General features: G+C 45.3%; 1 protein-coding gene across 1 annotated transcript; it reads left to right on the top strand.

The window, feature by feature from the left end:
- Positions 1 to 834: 834 nt before the first annotated feature.
- On the top strand, positions 835 to 13,198 carry cactin. The gene is made up of 10 exons (XM_062987968.1): positions 835 to 1,348; positions 2,484 to 3,120; positions 5,912 to 6,007; positions 6,122 to 6,267; positions 6,663 to 6,825; positions 7,850 to 7,964; positions 8,315 to 8,507; positions 8,648 to 8,764; positions 10,575 to 10,951; positions 12,424 to 13,198. The coding sequence occupies exons 1-10, from the start codon at positions 1,056 to 1,058 to the stop codon at positions 12,912 to 12,914; spliced, it is 2,628 nt and encodes an 875-aa protein (XP_062844038.1). The 5' UTR covers positions 835 to 1,055; the 3' UTR covers positions 12,915 to 13,198.
- Positions 13,199 to 14,619: the final 1,421 nt, after the last annotated feature.

Here is a 14,619-nt window from a genome sequence, read left to right as displayed (position 1 = left end):
CATACAATGGCTGACCCTGTGCTCTGACCCCAGCTTTCAAACAAACTGGAATATGCAAAGATAGAAATTCGTTGTACTGTACACCTGTAGGGTGGCACAGTGGCTCGGTGGTCAAGAAGGTCAAGAAGGTCTTGAAGGCATGTTCTCCCAATGTCTGCGTGGGTTTCCTCTGGGAGCTCCGGTTTCCTCCCACAGTCCAGACACTAAATTGCCCTATAGGTGAGAATGGGTGTGTGTGTGTATGTGTGTCTACCCACCAATGGAGGGTGTTACTGGGGGCCCTTGCGCCCATTGAAAAGCTGGGATAGGCTCCAGCACCCCCCCCCCCCCCATCCCCCATCCCCCATCCCCCCAATTGGATAACCGGTTAAGAAAGTGTATGTATATGTATATGACGAATAACAACAAAAAACAAAGCCAGAGGAATAACAAATCATTCAAGAAATCATGTTCCAATTACATAACATGTAAAATAAGAGACAGTAAAATCCACCTTAGAAAATGTGTTATCTTTATATAAAATTAAGGTGCTTTAAAACAGTTAATAATCTACATGATTTCTTAATTAAAGAGGCCTGGTTTACACTGAATGCTCCAGTGCTTGCATTCCAAAGCTCTTTATTTAGAGAGAGTTCCTTCACACCAAACCTTTGAAAGAGCAAAACCATTTTTGTACATGGCTGCGTTTCAAACTGCACACTGCGACACTACATAGTCACACTATTCAGTGAAGGATCTTGCGGTTTGACACCCAGCCTAAACATGACGCATGCGCGTACGTACGTCCTTAGAGCGTCATTTGGTCCTTAGAAAGCGACGTCTTAGCATTAGCCTGTTAAAATATATTCTTAGATATTTTGTAATCGAAGCAAAAAAGTGGTACTCGAACCCAAATAAAGGGCATTTCACACGATGGAGAACTATGAACTAGAGTAGTACACGTATAAAAGAATACATTCGTGTTATGTGGTATTTTTTGACATACTGTTAGCATACGTGACTAGCTATTTACGCGCCCTGGTAGACGGAGGACCTGAGGGTAAACACGATCAGCCATGGGAGCGAACAAAGATCGCAGATCCAAAAGTCGCTCCAGAGAGAGAAATAAGAGCAGGAAAGATCCAGACAGATCCAGGGACAGATCCAGAGACAGACCCCCGCAGGAGAAACGTGATGAAAAGCGATCTGTGGTGAAAGGTTATGAGAGGAGAGCTCGATCAGAGAGCAGTGGATCAGGAGGAGAAGGCAGTGTGAGCAGAGGCAGGAGATCCGATCAATATAGTGATTCAGACAGAGAGAACCGAGGGAGAAAACACCAACCACGTGGAACATCTAAACACTCAGACAGGTAACACACACACACACACACACACACACACACACACACACACACACACACACACACCTGCTGTGTTTATGTGCTGAATAGATAGAGTACAGATCTCAGTCCATGAGGCCTTGGATGGCACCGCATAAGACATTGTCAAGCTACTGTAATATACACAGATCAGCCATAACATTAAAACCACCTCCTTGTTTCTACACTCACTGTCCATTTTATCAGCTCCACTTACCATATAGAAGCACTTTGTAGTTCCACTATTACTGACTGTAGTCCATCTGTTTCTCTGCATGCATTGTTGCCCTCCTTTCATGCTGTTCTTCAATGGTCAGGACCACTACAGGGTAGGTATTATTTGGGTGGTGGGAATAGTCCACCAACTAAAAATATCCAGCCAACAGCACCCCGTGGGCAGCGTCCTGTGACCACTGATGAACGTCTAGAAGATGACCAACTCAAACAGCAGCAATAGATGAGCGATCGTCTCTGACTTTACATCTACAAGGTGGACCAACTAGGTAGGAGTGTCTAATAGAGTGGACAGTGAGTGCACACGGTGTTTAAAAACTCCAGCAGCGCTGCTGTGTCTGATCCACTCATACCAGCACAACACACACTAACACACCACCACCACGTCAGTGTCACTGCAGTGCTGAGAATGATCCACCACCTAAATAATACCTGCTCTGTGGTGGTCCTGTGGGGGTTCTGACCATTAAAGAACAGGGTGAAAGCAGGCTAAAAAGATAGAGAAATAGATGGACTACAGTTAGTAATTGTAGAACTACAACAATACAACGAGTTTACATACACCTGTCGTGTTGTGTCCTTTTAGGCCACAAACCTTTCAAATGAGTTCTTTCCTCATTTTACTTATAAATGTAGTCCATATGGATTAAAAGAACATTGGGTTGAACATTCCAGAGTTTTTGCATTTGGGTCATTGTGCTGTATTTATAATTCCACCCACATTCTGCACATTTGTAGCAAATAGCTTCAGAGCATAATATTACGTATATCATGTAGGTACAGTGTTATGCAAACTTTTGACAAACACCTTCCTAATATGAGTTGCCCATTTAAAGTAATTAACCTAAATGTTGGTCCTCGATAAATATATATATTTTTTTTGTCCTTTCAGTTCATCATCTGCTGAGCGCAATCAAAAGAAACACAAAAAGAAAAGCCAGATGAAGAAAGGCGAGCACAGACGAAGCAGAAGTAGAAGCTCCTCCGTTTCCAGCACCCGTTCCAGCGCGGAGAGACGTCGAGCGAGGGACGGGAGCAGTAGCGACAGAGAGAGGAGGAGATGGAGGAGTTCTGATCGCAGAAGCCGAAGCCCCAGCCCCAGCCCCAGCAGAGACAGACGTCGGGAACGAGATGACACGAGAAGGACAAGCAAAGGTAGAGATGGGAGAAGTGAGGAGAGGGACCGGACCAGGAGGAGGAACGATAGCGATGACAGCAGGGACAGACGGCACGGGAGGAGGTCACGCTCGGCTTCGTCTGAATCGTCTGAGTCGGAGGGCTCTGAGCGGGACGATAAAAGTGGAGGACAAGCCGGGGTGTCACAGAAGGATGAGCGAAAAAAGAAGAAGGAAATGATGAAGGCTTTGGAGACGCCAGAGGAGAAAAGAGCTCGTCGGTTGGCTAAGAAAGAGGCCAAAGAGAGGAAGAAGAGAGAGAAGATGGGATGGAGTGAAGAGTACATGGGCTACACGAATGCAGACAACCCGTTTGGAGACAATAACCTGCTGGGCACCTTCAAATGGCAGAAGGTAAAAAGATTTCTTAACACAGTACTGTGTTTAATACAGGCTGTGTTTAGGGGTGCACTATTGATGGTCCCTAAGCATATACCCTCCTGTACCTGATATTTAAGTGTCCCGAAACCCACTACTCACTAAGTGCTTATGAATCCTAATAATTTTCCCGATCGCCTCAGAGGAGGGTATATTCACTTACCCCATGCCCCCTCCAACACATGCGCAGTGCCTCGATCCCTTCTTATGTACCAGGGTCCCTGCACAGGGTTTGAAGACTCACTTATTAGTCCGGTCTTTCCCACCCAGCAGACTGGACTGGTGGCCAATTCTGTCTGCTGCAGGCACTGGCAATTGTGCCCGCCAGAGGGTGCGCCAGTGGATTATCCAAACTAGTAATGCATAAATGTGGGCATTCAGGAGATCACATATTGCAGTGGCAGTGTTAAAAGACCCCATACGACCCTCCCTCCCTCAAACATGGGCAATCGTGTTTGTGTGGATGCCCGACAAGGTCAGTGGCTCTGCTGAGATTCGAACTCGCCAGTTTAAACACTTTACAGTGGTGTGCTAGAGCATTACACAATAATATATATATATATACAGTGTATCACAAAAGTGAGTACACCCCTCACATTTCTGCAGATATTTAAGTATATCTTTTCATGGGACAACACTGACAAAATGACACTTTGACACAATGAAAAGTAGTCTGTGTGCAGCTTATATAACAGTGTAAATTTATTCTTCCCTCAAAATAACTCAATATACAGCCATTAATGTCTAAACCACCGGCAACAAAAGTGAGTACACCCCTTAGTGAAAGTTCCTGAAGTGTCAATATTTTGTGTGGCCACCATTATTTCCCAGAACTGCCTTAACTCTCCTGGGCATGGAGTTTACCAGAGCTTCACAGGTTGCCACTGGAATGCTTTTCCACTCCTCCATGATGACATCACGGAGCTGGCGGATATTCGAGACTTTGCGCTCCTCCACCTTCCGCTTGAGGATGCCCCAAAGATGTTCTATTGGGTTTAGGTCTGGAGACATGCTTGGCCAGTCCATCACCTTTACCCTCAGCCTCTTCAATAAAGCAGTGGTCGTCTTAGAGGTGTGTTTGGGGTCATTATCATGCTGGAACACTGCCCTGCGACCCAGTTTCCGGAAGGAGGGGATCATGCTCTGCTTCAGTATTTCACAGTACATATTGGAGTTCATGTGTCCCTCAATGAAATGTAACTCCCCAACACCTGCTGCACTCATGCAGCCCCAGACCATGGCATTCCCACCACCATGCTTGACTGTAGGCATGACACACTTATCTTTGTACTCCTCACCTGATTGCCGCCACACATGCTTGAGACCATCTGAACCAAACAAATTAATCTTGGTCTCATCAGACCATAGGACATGGTTCCAGTAATCCATGTCCTTTGTTGACATGTCTTCAGCAAACTGTTTGGGGGCTTTCTTGTGTAGAGACTTCAGAAGAGGCTTCCTTCTGGGGTGACAGCCATGCAGACCAATTTGATGTAGTGTGCGGCGTATGGTCTGAGCACTGACAGGCTGACCCCCCACCTTTTCAATCTCTGCAGCAATGCTGACAGCACTCCTGCACCTATCTTTCAAAGACAGCAGTTGGATGTGACGCTGAGCACGTGCACTCAGCTTCTTTGGACGACCAACGCGAGGTCTGTTCTGAGTGGACCCTGCTCTTTTAAAACGCTGGATGATCTTGGCCACTGTGCTGCAGCTCAGTTTCAGGGTGTTGGCAATCTTCTTGTAGCCTTGGCCATCTTCATGTAGCGCAACAATTCGTCTTTTAAGATCCTCAGAGAGTTCTTTGCCATGAGGTGCCATGTTGGAACTTTCAGTGACCAGTATGAAAGAGTGTGAGAGCTGTACTACTAAATTGAACACACCTGCTCCCTATGCACACCTGAGACCTAGTAACACTAATGAGTCACATGACATTTTGGAGGAAAAATGACAAGCAGTGCTCAATTTGGACATTTAGGGGTGTAGTCTCTTAGGGGTGTACTCACTTTTGTTGCCAGTGGTTTAGACATTAATGGCTGTATATTGAGTTATTTTGAGGGAAGAATAAATTTACACTGTTATATAAGCTGCACACAGACTACTTTTCATTGTGTCAAAGTGTCATTTTGTCAGTGTTGTCCCATGAAAAGATATACTTAAATATCTGCAGAAATGTGAGGGGTGTACTCACTTTTGTGATACACTGTATATACAAATACATTTACATTTTTAGGCATTTAGCAGAAGCTTTAGTCAAAACGACTTACAGAACTTTGACTGTCTGTCTACTTTCTAAGTAATTAAAGGGTTAAGGGCCTTGCTCAAGGGCCCAACAGTGACAATCTGGCAGTGGTGGGGCTTAACCAGTGACCTTTTGGTCACTAGTTTAGTAATTGCTAGGCTACAACTGCCCTATACGTACACTGCACTATATAACCAAATATATGTAGACACTTAATTATTGACATTTTCAGCCACACCCACTGCAAACAGGTGTATAAATCAATTCTAATGAGCCATACCTCCTGCCTTTGCTTCCAAAACTGGATAAATCTAACCTAAGTCCTTACTGGTTCATGGTGGGATGACTGTGTAGTATGTAGGATGTAAAAAACATCCAGTTATTTAACAAATGGATGAGGTTTAAGTCACAGTCTGTGTTCTGTGGTGCACCTGATCCTGTTTCCTTTCCATTACTTAAGTATATGGGGCTGAATCATGGTTGTTACAAACACTCATTGTTTTTACATCTATCTGTTTATTAAAGGCTCTTGAGAAGAAGGGTATTGGACATCTGGGGGAGAAGCAGCTAAAAGAAAGGAACAAGTGTATCCAGGAGGACAATCGCAGAGAACTACAGAAGGTAAACAGCAAATGAAGTTTGCTATTGTGACCGCATGCAGAATGAGGTTGTTATATACAGTATTTGTAGCATTTGAAAGACTGGTAGATGGTAACGGTGCGGGTTTATGTGCAGGTAAAGCAGCTGCGTCTGGAGCGGGAGAGGGAGAAGGCAATGAGGGAGCAAGAGCTGGAGATGCTGCAGAGGGAGAAGGAAGCGGAGCATTTTAAAACCTGGGCAGAACAAGAGGACAGCTTTCATTTGCATCAGGCCAAGCTCAGGTGTGAACCTACTGTGATCAGTAGTTAACAGTTACCTTATTGGAACACCTCCCGGGATGATATTTTTTCCTGATTGGCATATCATGCACATGACACATGAACATATAAAAGTTCATTCTGCTTTATTCAATCACAGTTGACAATCCACTTCATCCCAAAGGTGTTTAATGGAGCTGAGTCAGAGCTTTGTGCAGGCCACTGCAGTTTTTTCTCACCAAACCATCTCTTTATTTATATTGTATTTTATAGCGGGTTTTTTTAATGTTATTTATGTAATAAATGTTGTGGCTATGTGTGGGGTGACTATATAACCTTGTATGAAGTTTACATTGTGGAGCAGTTCCTAGAACGTTTGAGAGCAGTAAATACATTTTAATCTTTCTCTGCATGTGCAGGTCTAAGATCCGCATCAGAGACGGTCGAGCCAAGCCCATTGACCTGCTGGCTAAATACATCAGTGCTGAAGATGATGACCTAGCTGTAGAGATGCATGAGCCGTACACCTTCCTCAATGGACTCACTGTTACTGACATGGATGATCTGCTGGAGGACATTAAGGTATGAGTTTGTTTAGTATGATGTCCCTGTTTTACTACAGTCAGATTTTGTTCTGCAATATAAGCTTAGGTACATAGTAATAACAGGCTTTTCATTCGGGTAAACAAAACTGTTCCCTACTTTGTTCCCATCTATGTTCAGCTGCAATCTGAAATATTCAACCTCCTACCTTAAAAGTATTATGGTATTAAATAATAATGAAATAAAAATATACAACAATACGTCTCAGTACTTGGTGGAACATCATTTGCCTTGATAACCTCTAGTAAGCAGATTTCGTGCCAGTTGGTGCCAATTAGTCTTCCGCTGATGGGGATCAAGGGTGTATTTGCCTGATCCACACCCCTTCTTTCATGTTTGCAATCCCTCAACCCCTTCTTTTTCACCCGTGCTTCGTTGTGCAAGGACATGAGGCTCATGCTTTTGTGCACAGGCGCCTCGGCCTGCTAACCAGGGTCCTTGCACAGCGTTTGAAGACCCCACCCACTTAGTCCTGTCTTTTTCCACCCAGCAGACTTGGCTGCCAATTATGCCCACTAGAAGGCACCCGGCCCACTGGTAGCAGAGCCGAGATTCGAACCGGGGTGTTCAGAATCCTAGCACTGGTGTGCTAGTGGAATATCCCGCTGCACCACCTGGGCGCCTTCTGATGCCTCTTTTGTGGAATCTTCGCCCATTTTTCTTGTGTATGAGCTCATTGAGGTTTGACGATGTCTGGTTTGGGATTCACTCAGCTGTATCATGACTGAATATGTCCTCACCCTGTTTTGAAACAGATTGTCTGTCATGCTTTTCCAGCTGTATTTGCTTTAGGATCACATCTGGTTCAGATCTGTCGTGAGTCGCGAGCCAAAAAAAATGGGTTGCAGAGAAAAATAATAATAATAAAAAAACCTGTACGCGAACGCCCCCTTGTTGAGGCTTTATGTTACATCTTGTAAACCACAGTGGGACCAGATTGTGCAGAGCAGAGGGAATGAGACGTATTTTTTGTGTTGTTAAAAAACCCTGTTTTATACTGTAGGTGTATATGGAGTTAGAACAGGGGAAGAATGTGGATTTTTGGAGAGACATGACCACCATCACGGAGGACGAGATCAACAAACTGCGCAAGCTGGAGGCAACAGGAAAAGGACCAGGTAAAGCACATATTTTACACTACCATTATAGTCCTGGTCTGGTCTGCCTGGACTATTATTCTATTTATTAACCCCTGGTTGCGGTTGTGGTGGGTGCTGAAAGGAGAGCCTGATGGCTTCACACTTTGGATAAGGCGTGTGCCTATTTCCCTCTATAGCCAGCAAGGATATTGTGCAAGATGCTGAGGTTGACGGTTCAGTGGGGGAATAAGACATGTCTAAATGTATATCAAGTTTATATTATATTATATTACATTCAAATTTCTTATGTCCACCATGTATCCTACTTGGACATCTGAACAGTACAGTAATTCACATTTTTAAAACCACCTCCCTCTGTCAATGACCAGGTGACCGTCGTGAGGGCATCAACACTTCGGTCAGCACGGACGTCCAGTCAGTATTCAAAGGCAAAACGTACAGCCAGCTCCAGGCCCTGCACATAAACATCGAGACTAAGATCCAGGCCGGTGGCTCCAATCTGGACATCGGCTACTGGGAGAGCCTGCTGCAGCAGGTGCGGGTCTATATGGCCCGAGCCAGGTATACCCGCTGCACTGATTGCAGTATTGTATGATGTGTTTCTTTGGTACATAACGAAATTTGTATTCTGTGTATGTTGTAGTTATTTACACTGTAATGGTTTTACTGGTGTAAGTGTGTGGTACTCGATTGTTTTGCAGACTGAGGGAGAGGCATCAGGATGTGCTGAGACAGAAACTGTATAAGCTGAAGCAGGAGCAGGGAGTGGAGAGTGAACCACTCTTCCCAATCATGAAAGAAGAACCTGAGGAAATCAGGTAAAATCGAGCACGGCCACACCCACAGCGTTTCTGAAACATCAGTGTTAAATCCACAACTTGCTCACAATGCTGTATTACACCCCTCTACAGTGGGAGTGGTTAGCACCTGGGTCTATGGTGCTGAATGTGCAGGGTTTAAATGACCTAGTGTGTAGAGCTTTCGACTGTTTAACATAAGGTTGTGGGTTCAAATCCTGGCTCTGCCATGCAGCCACTGTTGGGGCCGTGAGCAAAGCCTTAACTCTCTCAGCTCCAGGGAAGCCATACAAGATTAAGATAAGACAGACTTTAATGTCCTTGTAGTTATACACTGTAACCGGTATCACAGTGAGGTCGGCTTTGCGTACGGAGAGACCCCGCCCCTATCTGCGCTCCCTGGGCAACCAAGGTCCTCACACAGCGTTGATAACCCCACTCCTTAGTCCGGTCTTTCCCACCCAGCAGACTGGAGGGCAGTTTGGTCTGCTGCAGGTATTAGCCAACTGTGCCTGCGCCCAACCGACCGGTAGCAGAGCCGAGATTCGAACCCGGGAGTTATCCCGTTGCGCCACCTGGGCGCCTACATCAGTAATGTTAATGCATTGTTCTTACATGTTAACTGGCGATTGTTACTCATGCAGAAGTCATTTCCACCCTAGTCAGGGTCATAATTATTCACAAGCAGACACAGTCTAGGCGCATTTGTGAGTTGCCAATCGATCTATAATGCCAAGTTCACACTACACGACTTTCCAAGTCGTCAGGTCGCTATACAGTTCACACTACACAACTGGATCTCTTGTAATCGGGAGTCTTTCAAGTCGGTGTGTATTTCACACAACACGACGGATCGGCGATGGGGGGTTTCACACTACCAATCTATCATCAACTGGCATCGTAGGCGAGCTTCTCTGCTCTATCAAACTACGTTCTGTCACGAAAACAAACGTGAGAAGTAAAGAGGAGTTTAATGATACCACGTCCAAAAATGCACGTCAACAAGTAACGAGCGATCGAAGTTGTTTGTGCTGATGTGCAGCGTAAAATCAAAGAGAAAAATAAATGAATCCGAGTGGATTTGGCAACGCGACCAGCAGGGATTGTTTGGTTCTGTAGTGAGCTGGAGGTTAATAAATATTTATTTGTAATGAAGTGTTGGTATTATGGTTCGGCGTGGACGATAAGTTCACAAATACTGTAAAATTTGTGTGTGTGCCGATGTATTCTGATAGAAACTATAATATCCCCCTCACCACACTCATTGCCAGTCGCAACCGACTGATCCAGATATTCGACATGCTAGATATCTCTCCTCGGTCGCCGAGCGCTCGGCGAGCCGCTCGGATCGAGTTGTTGAGTAGTTCACACATAGCGATTGAAAGCCGAGTTTAGATCGCCGAGCGAACGCCGAGTTGCTCCCGAGCTGCCACATCTAGCGGCGACCAGTCGGCGAGCGAAAGTCAGGGCAAAAATCGTGTAGTGTGAACTAGGCAGAGCAAACACAACGTGTTGGATAATTAATAATTTGGGATTGGCAGAAGCTAGGAGACGCAAGATGCCAGCAAGATTTAGCTACAGGAGATCCTACCAAGTGTAACATTGGGTTGAGAGCAAATGAAGGTCTGGTAAACTCTCTGATGATCTGTGTCACTGTTACATTCAGTTTTTGGCAATGAATTGAATTGAAGCACAACAATGTCATGGAATACCTTCTATAAAACTAAAAGCTTCAAATGTGATTGGTTTAGGTGTCCATAAACATTTGGCTGTTTCGTCTTTCATTATTTCTTGCCTAGACATTTTCCTCTTGTCTTCCACTTCTCTTTAGCGCACAAGATGTAGTATCAGCTGCACGAAAAGGGGCGTCGTCTACAAGCTCTCCCTCCGATCAGGTGATGAATAAGGAGAACGACGAGGCAGACCATGAGAGTGACGACGAGAGACCGGGACCGAGTTCTGGTCCATCTAAGGAGGACCAGCAGGGCGAGGGAGGAGAGGAGGGTAAAGGGGAAGAGAAGAGTGAAGAATTGGAGGCGGTGTTGACGGAGGAGGATCTGATCCAGCAGAGTCAGGCTGAGTACGATTCGGGTCGCTACAGTCCCGCGCTCCTGCAGACCTCTGAACTCCCGTTCGACTCGCACGTTGTGGATGTGGAGGAGGATCTACAGCGACTACGGCTCGCACGCAGACAGCTGCAGGTCACGGGTAGGTGTCAAAAATTGCTTTGCAAAAAATACTTGCACCACCCCCACGCTGGCCACAGACTCTCACCTATCTCCTTTGTCTAGTGTAGGTGCTGGCTGTCTTTTTGTATGTTTACACCAGCCAGCAGTGGTTTCTCACAGGAAGCTGTTCTGCCTATGGAGAGACCTACTATGCCTTATGTGTATCCTCCACCACTCACCACTTTGAGTAGTATATAATAGTTAATAGTGTTACAGCCCCCTGGCACAGTGCTAAATTACATTTGCCCAGTACTGCTAGGGTACAGGGTTCAAATCCCCAGTGGTATTTTGCTCAGGCAGGCATCTACAGACGTGATTGGCTGTGCTTTTGGTGGGGAGTGGCCAAAAAAAGGCGTCACCAAGATTTTGACTTTTCCAGTTTAGTAATTTCCACTTAATCCTTTACAACATGCACCACCTCCACACCGGCCAAGAAGAGCCACAGACTGTCACCCACCTCCTTTGTCTAGTGTGGGTGCTGGCTGTCTTTTTGTATGTTTACTCTAGCCAGCAGTGGTTTCTCACAGGAAGCTGTTCTGCCTATGGAGAGACATACTATGCCTTATGTGTATCCTCCACCACTCACACTGTTGCCCTGATGAGACAACAGGGATTGCATTTTTGTGGCCTACCTTCTTTCTCATTAGACACACAGCAGTTGTTTCTCACATTAAGCTTTTCTGCCTGTGGAGAGACATACTATGCCTTATGTGTATGCTCCACCACTCACACTGTTGTCCTGATGAGCCCTTTCTCATTAGCCACGCAATAGGTCAGGCCAGCAGTACAGCATTTAGACTCGTGAGCTAGCGCAGGGTTTTTAAAAAAAATCTCCTGGAGGAAACCCACACAGACATGGGGAGAACATGCAAACTTCATCTGGGAATCGAACCCAGGACCTTCTAGCTGTGAGGCGACAGTGCTACCCACCAAACCACTGTGCCGCCCAAATAATAATAATTAAATAAACAAATTCTAACAGGCACTAACGTGAAATTAACTTGTCCCATATATGCCCCATGTGGAGGCTTTACGTTAGTCTTGTAAACCACAGTGGGACCAGATTGGCAAAATTTTTATTAACTAAGTATATTTCGTTTTGTGTTTCGTTTTGACGTGTTAATTGTGTTGCCTGGGTCGCGGTAAAAATCATGGACGAAATGAGGGTCGCTTGAAAAACCCTGAGCTAGCGTATTTTAATGCTGTGCAACCCACTAGCAATACTATTTCTCTGTTGCTAACAGATTGCTGGGCAATGCTGTCTACATCTTTGTATTGGTAGTTAGCGGTCCATTACAGCTAAATATTCTAATAAATAAACAGCTATCCACTGAACACTGAATGAGTTGTGGAAATAAGAACGTCCTGGTAAATACAGTCGATGTAGCACTAGCACATTCACATTTTGTACTGTTTAGTTGTTTTTAACTATAATTTGTTTGTTGTTTGCAGGTGACGCCAGCGAAAGTGCCGAGGACGCGTTCGTGCGCCGCGCCAAGGAGGGCATGGGAGGCGACGAGGCCCAGTTCAGCGTGGAGCTGCCCCTCACCGGAAAGATGTACCTGTGGGCCGACAAGTATCGGCCGCGCAAGCCTCGCTTCTTCAACCGCGTCCACACGGGCTTCGAGTGGAACAAATACAATCAGACTCACTACGACTTCGACAACCCGCCTCCCAAAATCGTCCAGGGCTACAAGTTTAACATCTTCTACCCGGATCTGATCGACAAACGCTCCACACCACAGTACTTCCTGGAGCCCAGCCCCGACAACAAGGACTTCGGAGTTCTGCGCTTCCATGCCGGGCCACCGTATGAAGATATCGCGTTTAAGATCGTCAACCGAGAGTGGGAGTACTCGCATCGGCACGGCTTCCGCTGCCAGTTCGCTAACGGGATCTTTCAGCTGTGGTTCCACTTTAAGCGCTATCGTTACAGGAGATAAGGGCGCGGGCGTGAGGGTGAAGCCTTCGTGCTGCATACTTGTTGTTTTTTTGGTGTGTATAATCATTACATCAAAAACCCTCAACGTACGAGTGTATGTGGTTTAAAACTTCAAGTAATAGTAACACAGAAAGCTGCACCAAACATGATGATATCATTTTGTACATTTCTGGTGATCAGTAAACCATTCCTGCTACCTGTTGCCTAGTTTTCAGTTCTGTAAACTGATTTGCCAGTGCTTGTATTTTTACTATTTTGTTTAAATAATTAAACTATCTTTCTTCACATGGTGTGTCTGTGTACTGATTGTTTTCCCCCCCAATTTTCCTCCCAATCTAGACATATCCGATTACCTGATTGCTTTACGTTTCCTCTCTACTGATGTTGACCTCCACTCCTGACCGAGGAGAGCCGTGACTAACACACGCCCCCTCCGACACGTGTGCAGTAGCCGCCTGCATTTTTTACCTGCACGAGGCGAGTTCATATGTGGATCAGTTTTATGTACGGAGAGTCACACCCTGATCACATTATCCCCTGTCTCTGTTCAGGCACCAACAATCAGCCAGCAGAGGTAGTAATTGCACCAGTTATGAGGAATCCCTTAAGGCTGTCTGCCTGCAAGTGAGCCAATCATTGTTTGTGTAGGCACTCAGCCTGCTGGTAGCTGAGCTGAGATTTGAACCAACGAGTTTGAGATGTCAGCTCTGGTGTGCTAGCGTATTTTGCAGCTGCGCCACCTGAGCATTGTACCAAATTGTTTTTAATTTTAAATAAATTGCCTTACTTATCCACTTATTAAATACAGAGTAATAATCTGGCTGTTATAACACTATTATAACACTAATAATAATTACACCAATCAGCCATAACATTAAAACCACCTTCTGGTTTCTACACTCACTGTCTATTTTATCAGCTTCACTTACCACATAGAAGCACTTTGAAGTTCTACAATTACTGACTGTAGTCCATTCATTTCTCTACATACCTTTTTATCCTGCATTTACTCTGTTCTTCAATGGTCAGGACCCCCACAGAGCAGGTATTATTTAGGTGGTGGATCATTCTCAGCACTGGAGTGACACTGACATGGTGGTGGTGTGTTAGTGTGTGTTGTGCTGGTATGAGTGGATCAGACACAGCAGCGCTGCTGGAGTTTTTAAACACAGTGTCCACTCACTGTCCACTCTATTAGACACTCCTACCTAGTTGGTCCACCTTGTAGATGTAAAGTCAGAGAGTATCGCTCATCTATTGCTGCTGTTTGAGTCGGTCATCTTCTAGACCTTCATCAGTGGTCACAGGACGCTGCACACGGGGCGCTGTTGGCTGGATATTTTTGGTTGGTGGACTATTCTCAGTCCAGCAGTGACAGTGATGTGTTTAAAAACTCCATAAGCGCTGCTGTGTCTTATTCACTCATACCAGCACAACACACACTAACACACCACCACCATGTCAGTGTCATTGCAGTGCTGAGAATGATCCACCACCTAAATAATACCTGCTCTGTGGTGGTCCTGTGGGGGTCCTGACCATTGAAGAACTACAAAGTGCTTCTATATGGTAAGTGGAGCTGATAAAATGGACAGTAAATGTAGAAACAATGATGTTATGCCTGATCGGTCTATAACACTAATAATACATATTGCTACTCCAGGTTCACAATAAAAAGCTATTAATCAGTAATGGAACTTGCTAAA

Source organism: Trichomycterus rosablanca, chromosome 25, assembly GCF_030014385.1.
Source record: "Trichomycterus rosablanca isolate fTriRos1 chromosome 25, fTriRos1.hap1, whole genome shotgun sequence".
NCBI lineage: Eukaryota > Metazoa > Chordata > Actinopteri > Siluriformes > Trichomycteridae > Trichomycterus > Trichomycterus rosablanca.
The sequence above is the reverse complement of the archived record's forward strand: the minus strand, read 5'-3'. Positions and strand labels throughout refer to the sequence as shown.

What these genes read in the sequence shown, in the direction of transcription:
- cactin (XM_062987968.1), top strand. Translation starts at nt 1,056, where the DNA reads ATGGGAGCGAACAAAGATCGCAGATCCAAAAGTCGCTCCAGAGAGAGA. An exon ending in ATCTGCTGGAGGACATTAAG is followed by an intron (nt 6,826 to 7,849) that starts GTATGAGTTTGT and finishes TTTATACTGTAG; the next exon opens with GTGTATATGGAGTTAGAACA. An exon ending in CAGACAGCTGCAGGTCACGG is followed by an intron (nt 10,952 to 12,423) that starts GTAGGTGTCAAA and finishes TGTTGTTTGCAG; the next exon opens with GTGACGCCAGCGAAAGTGCC.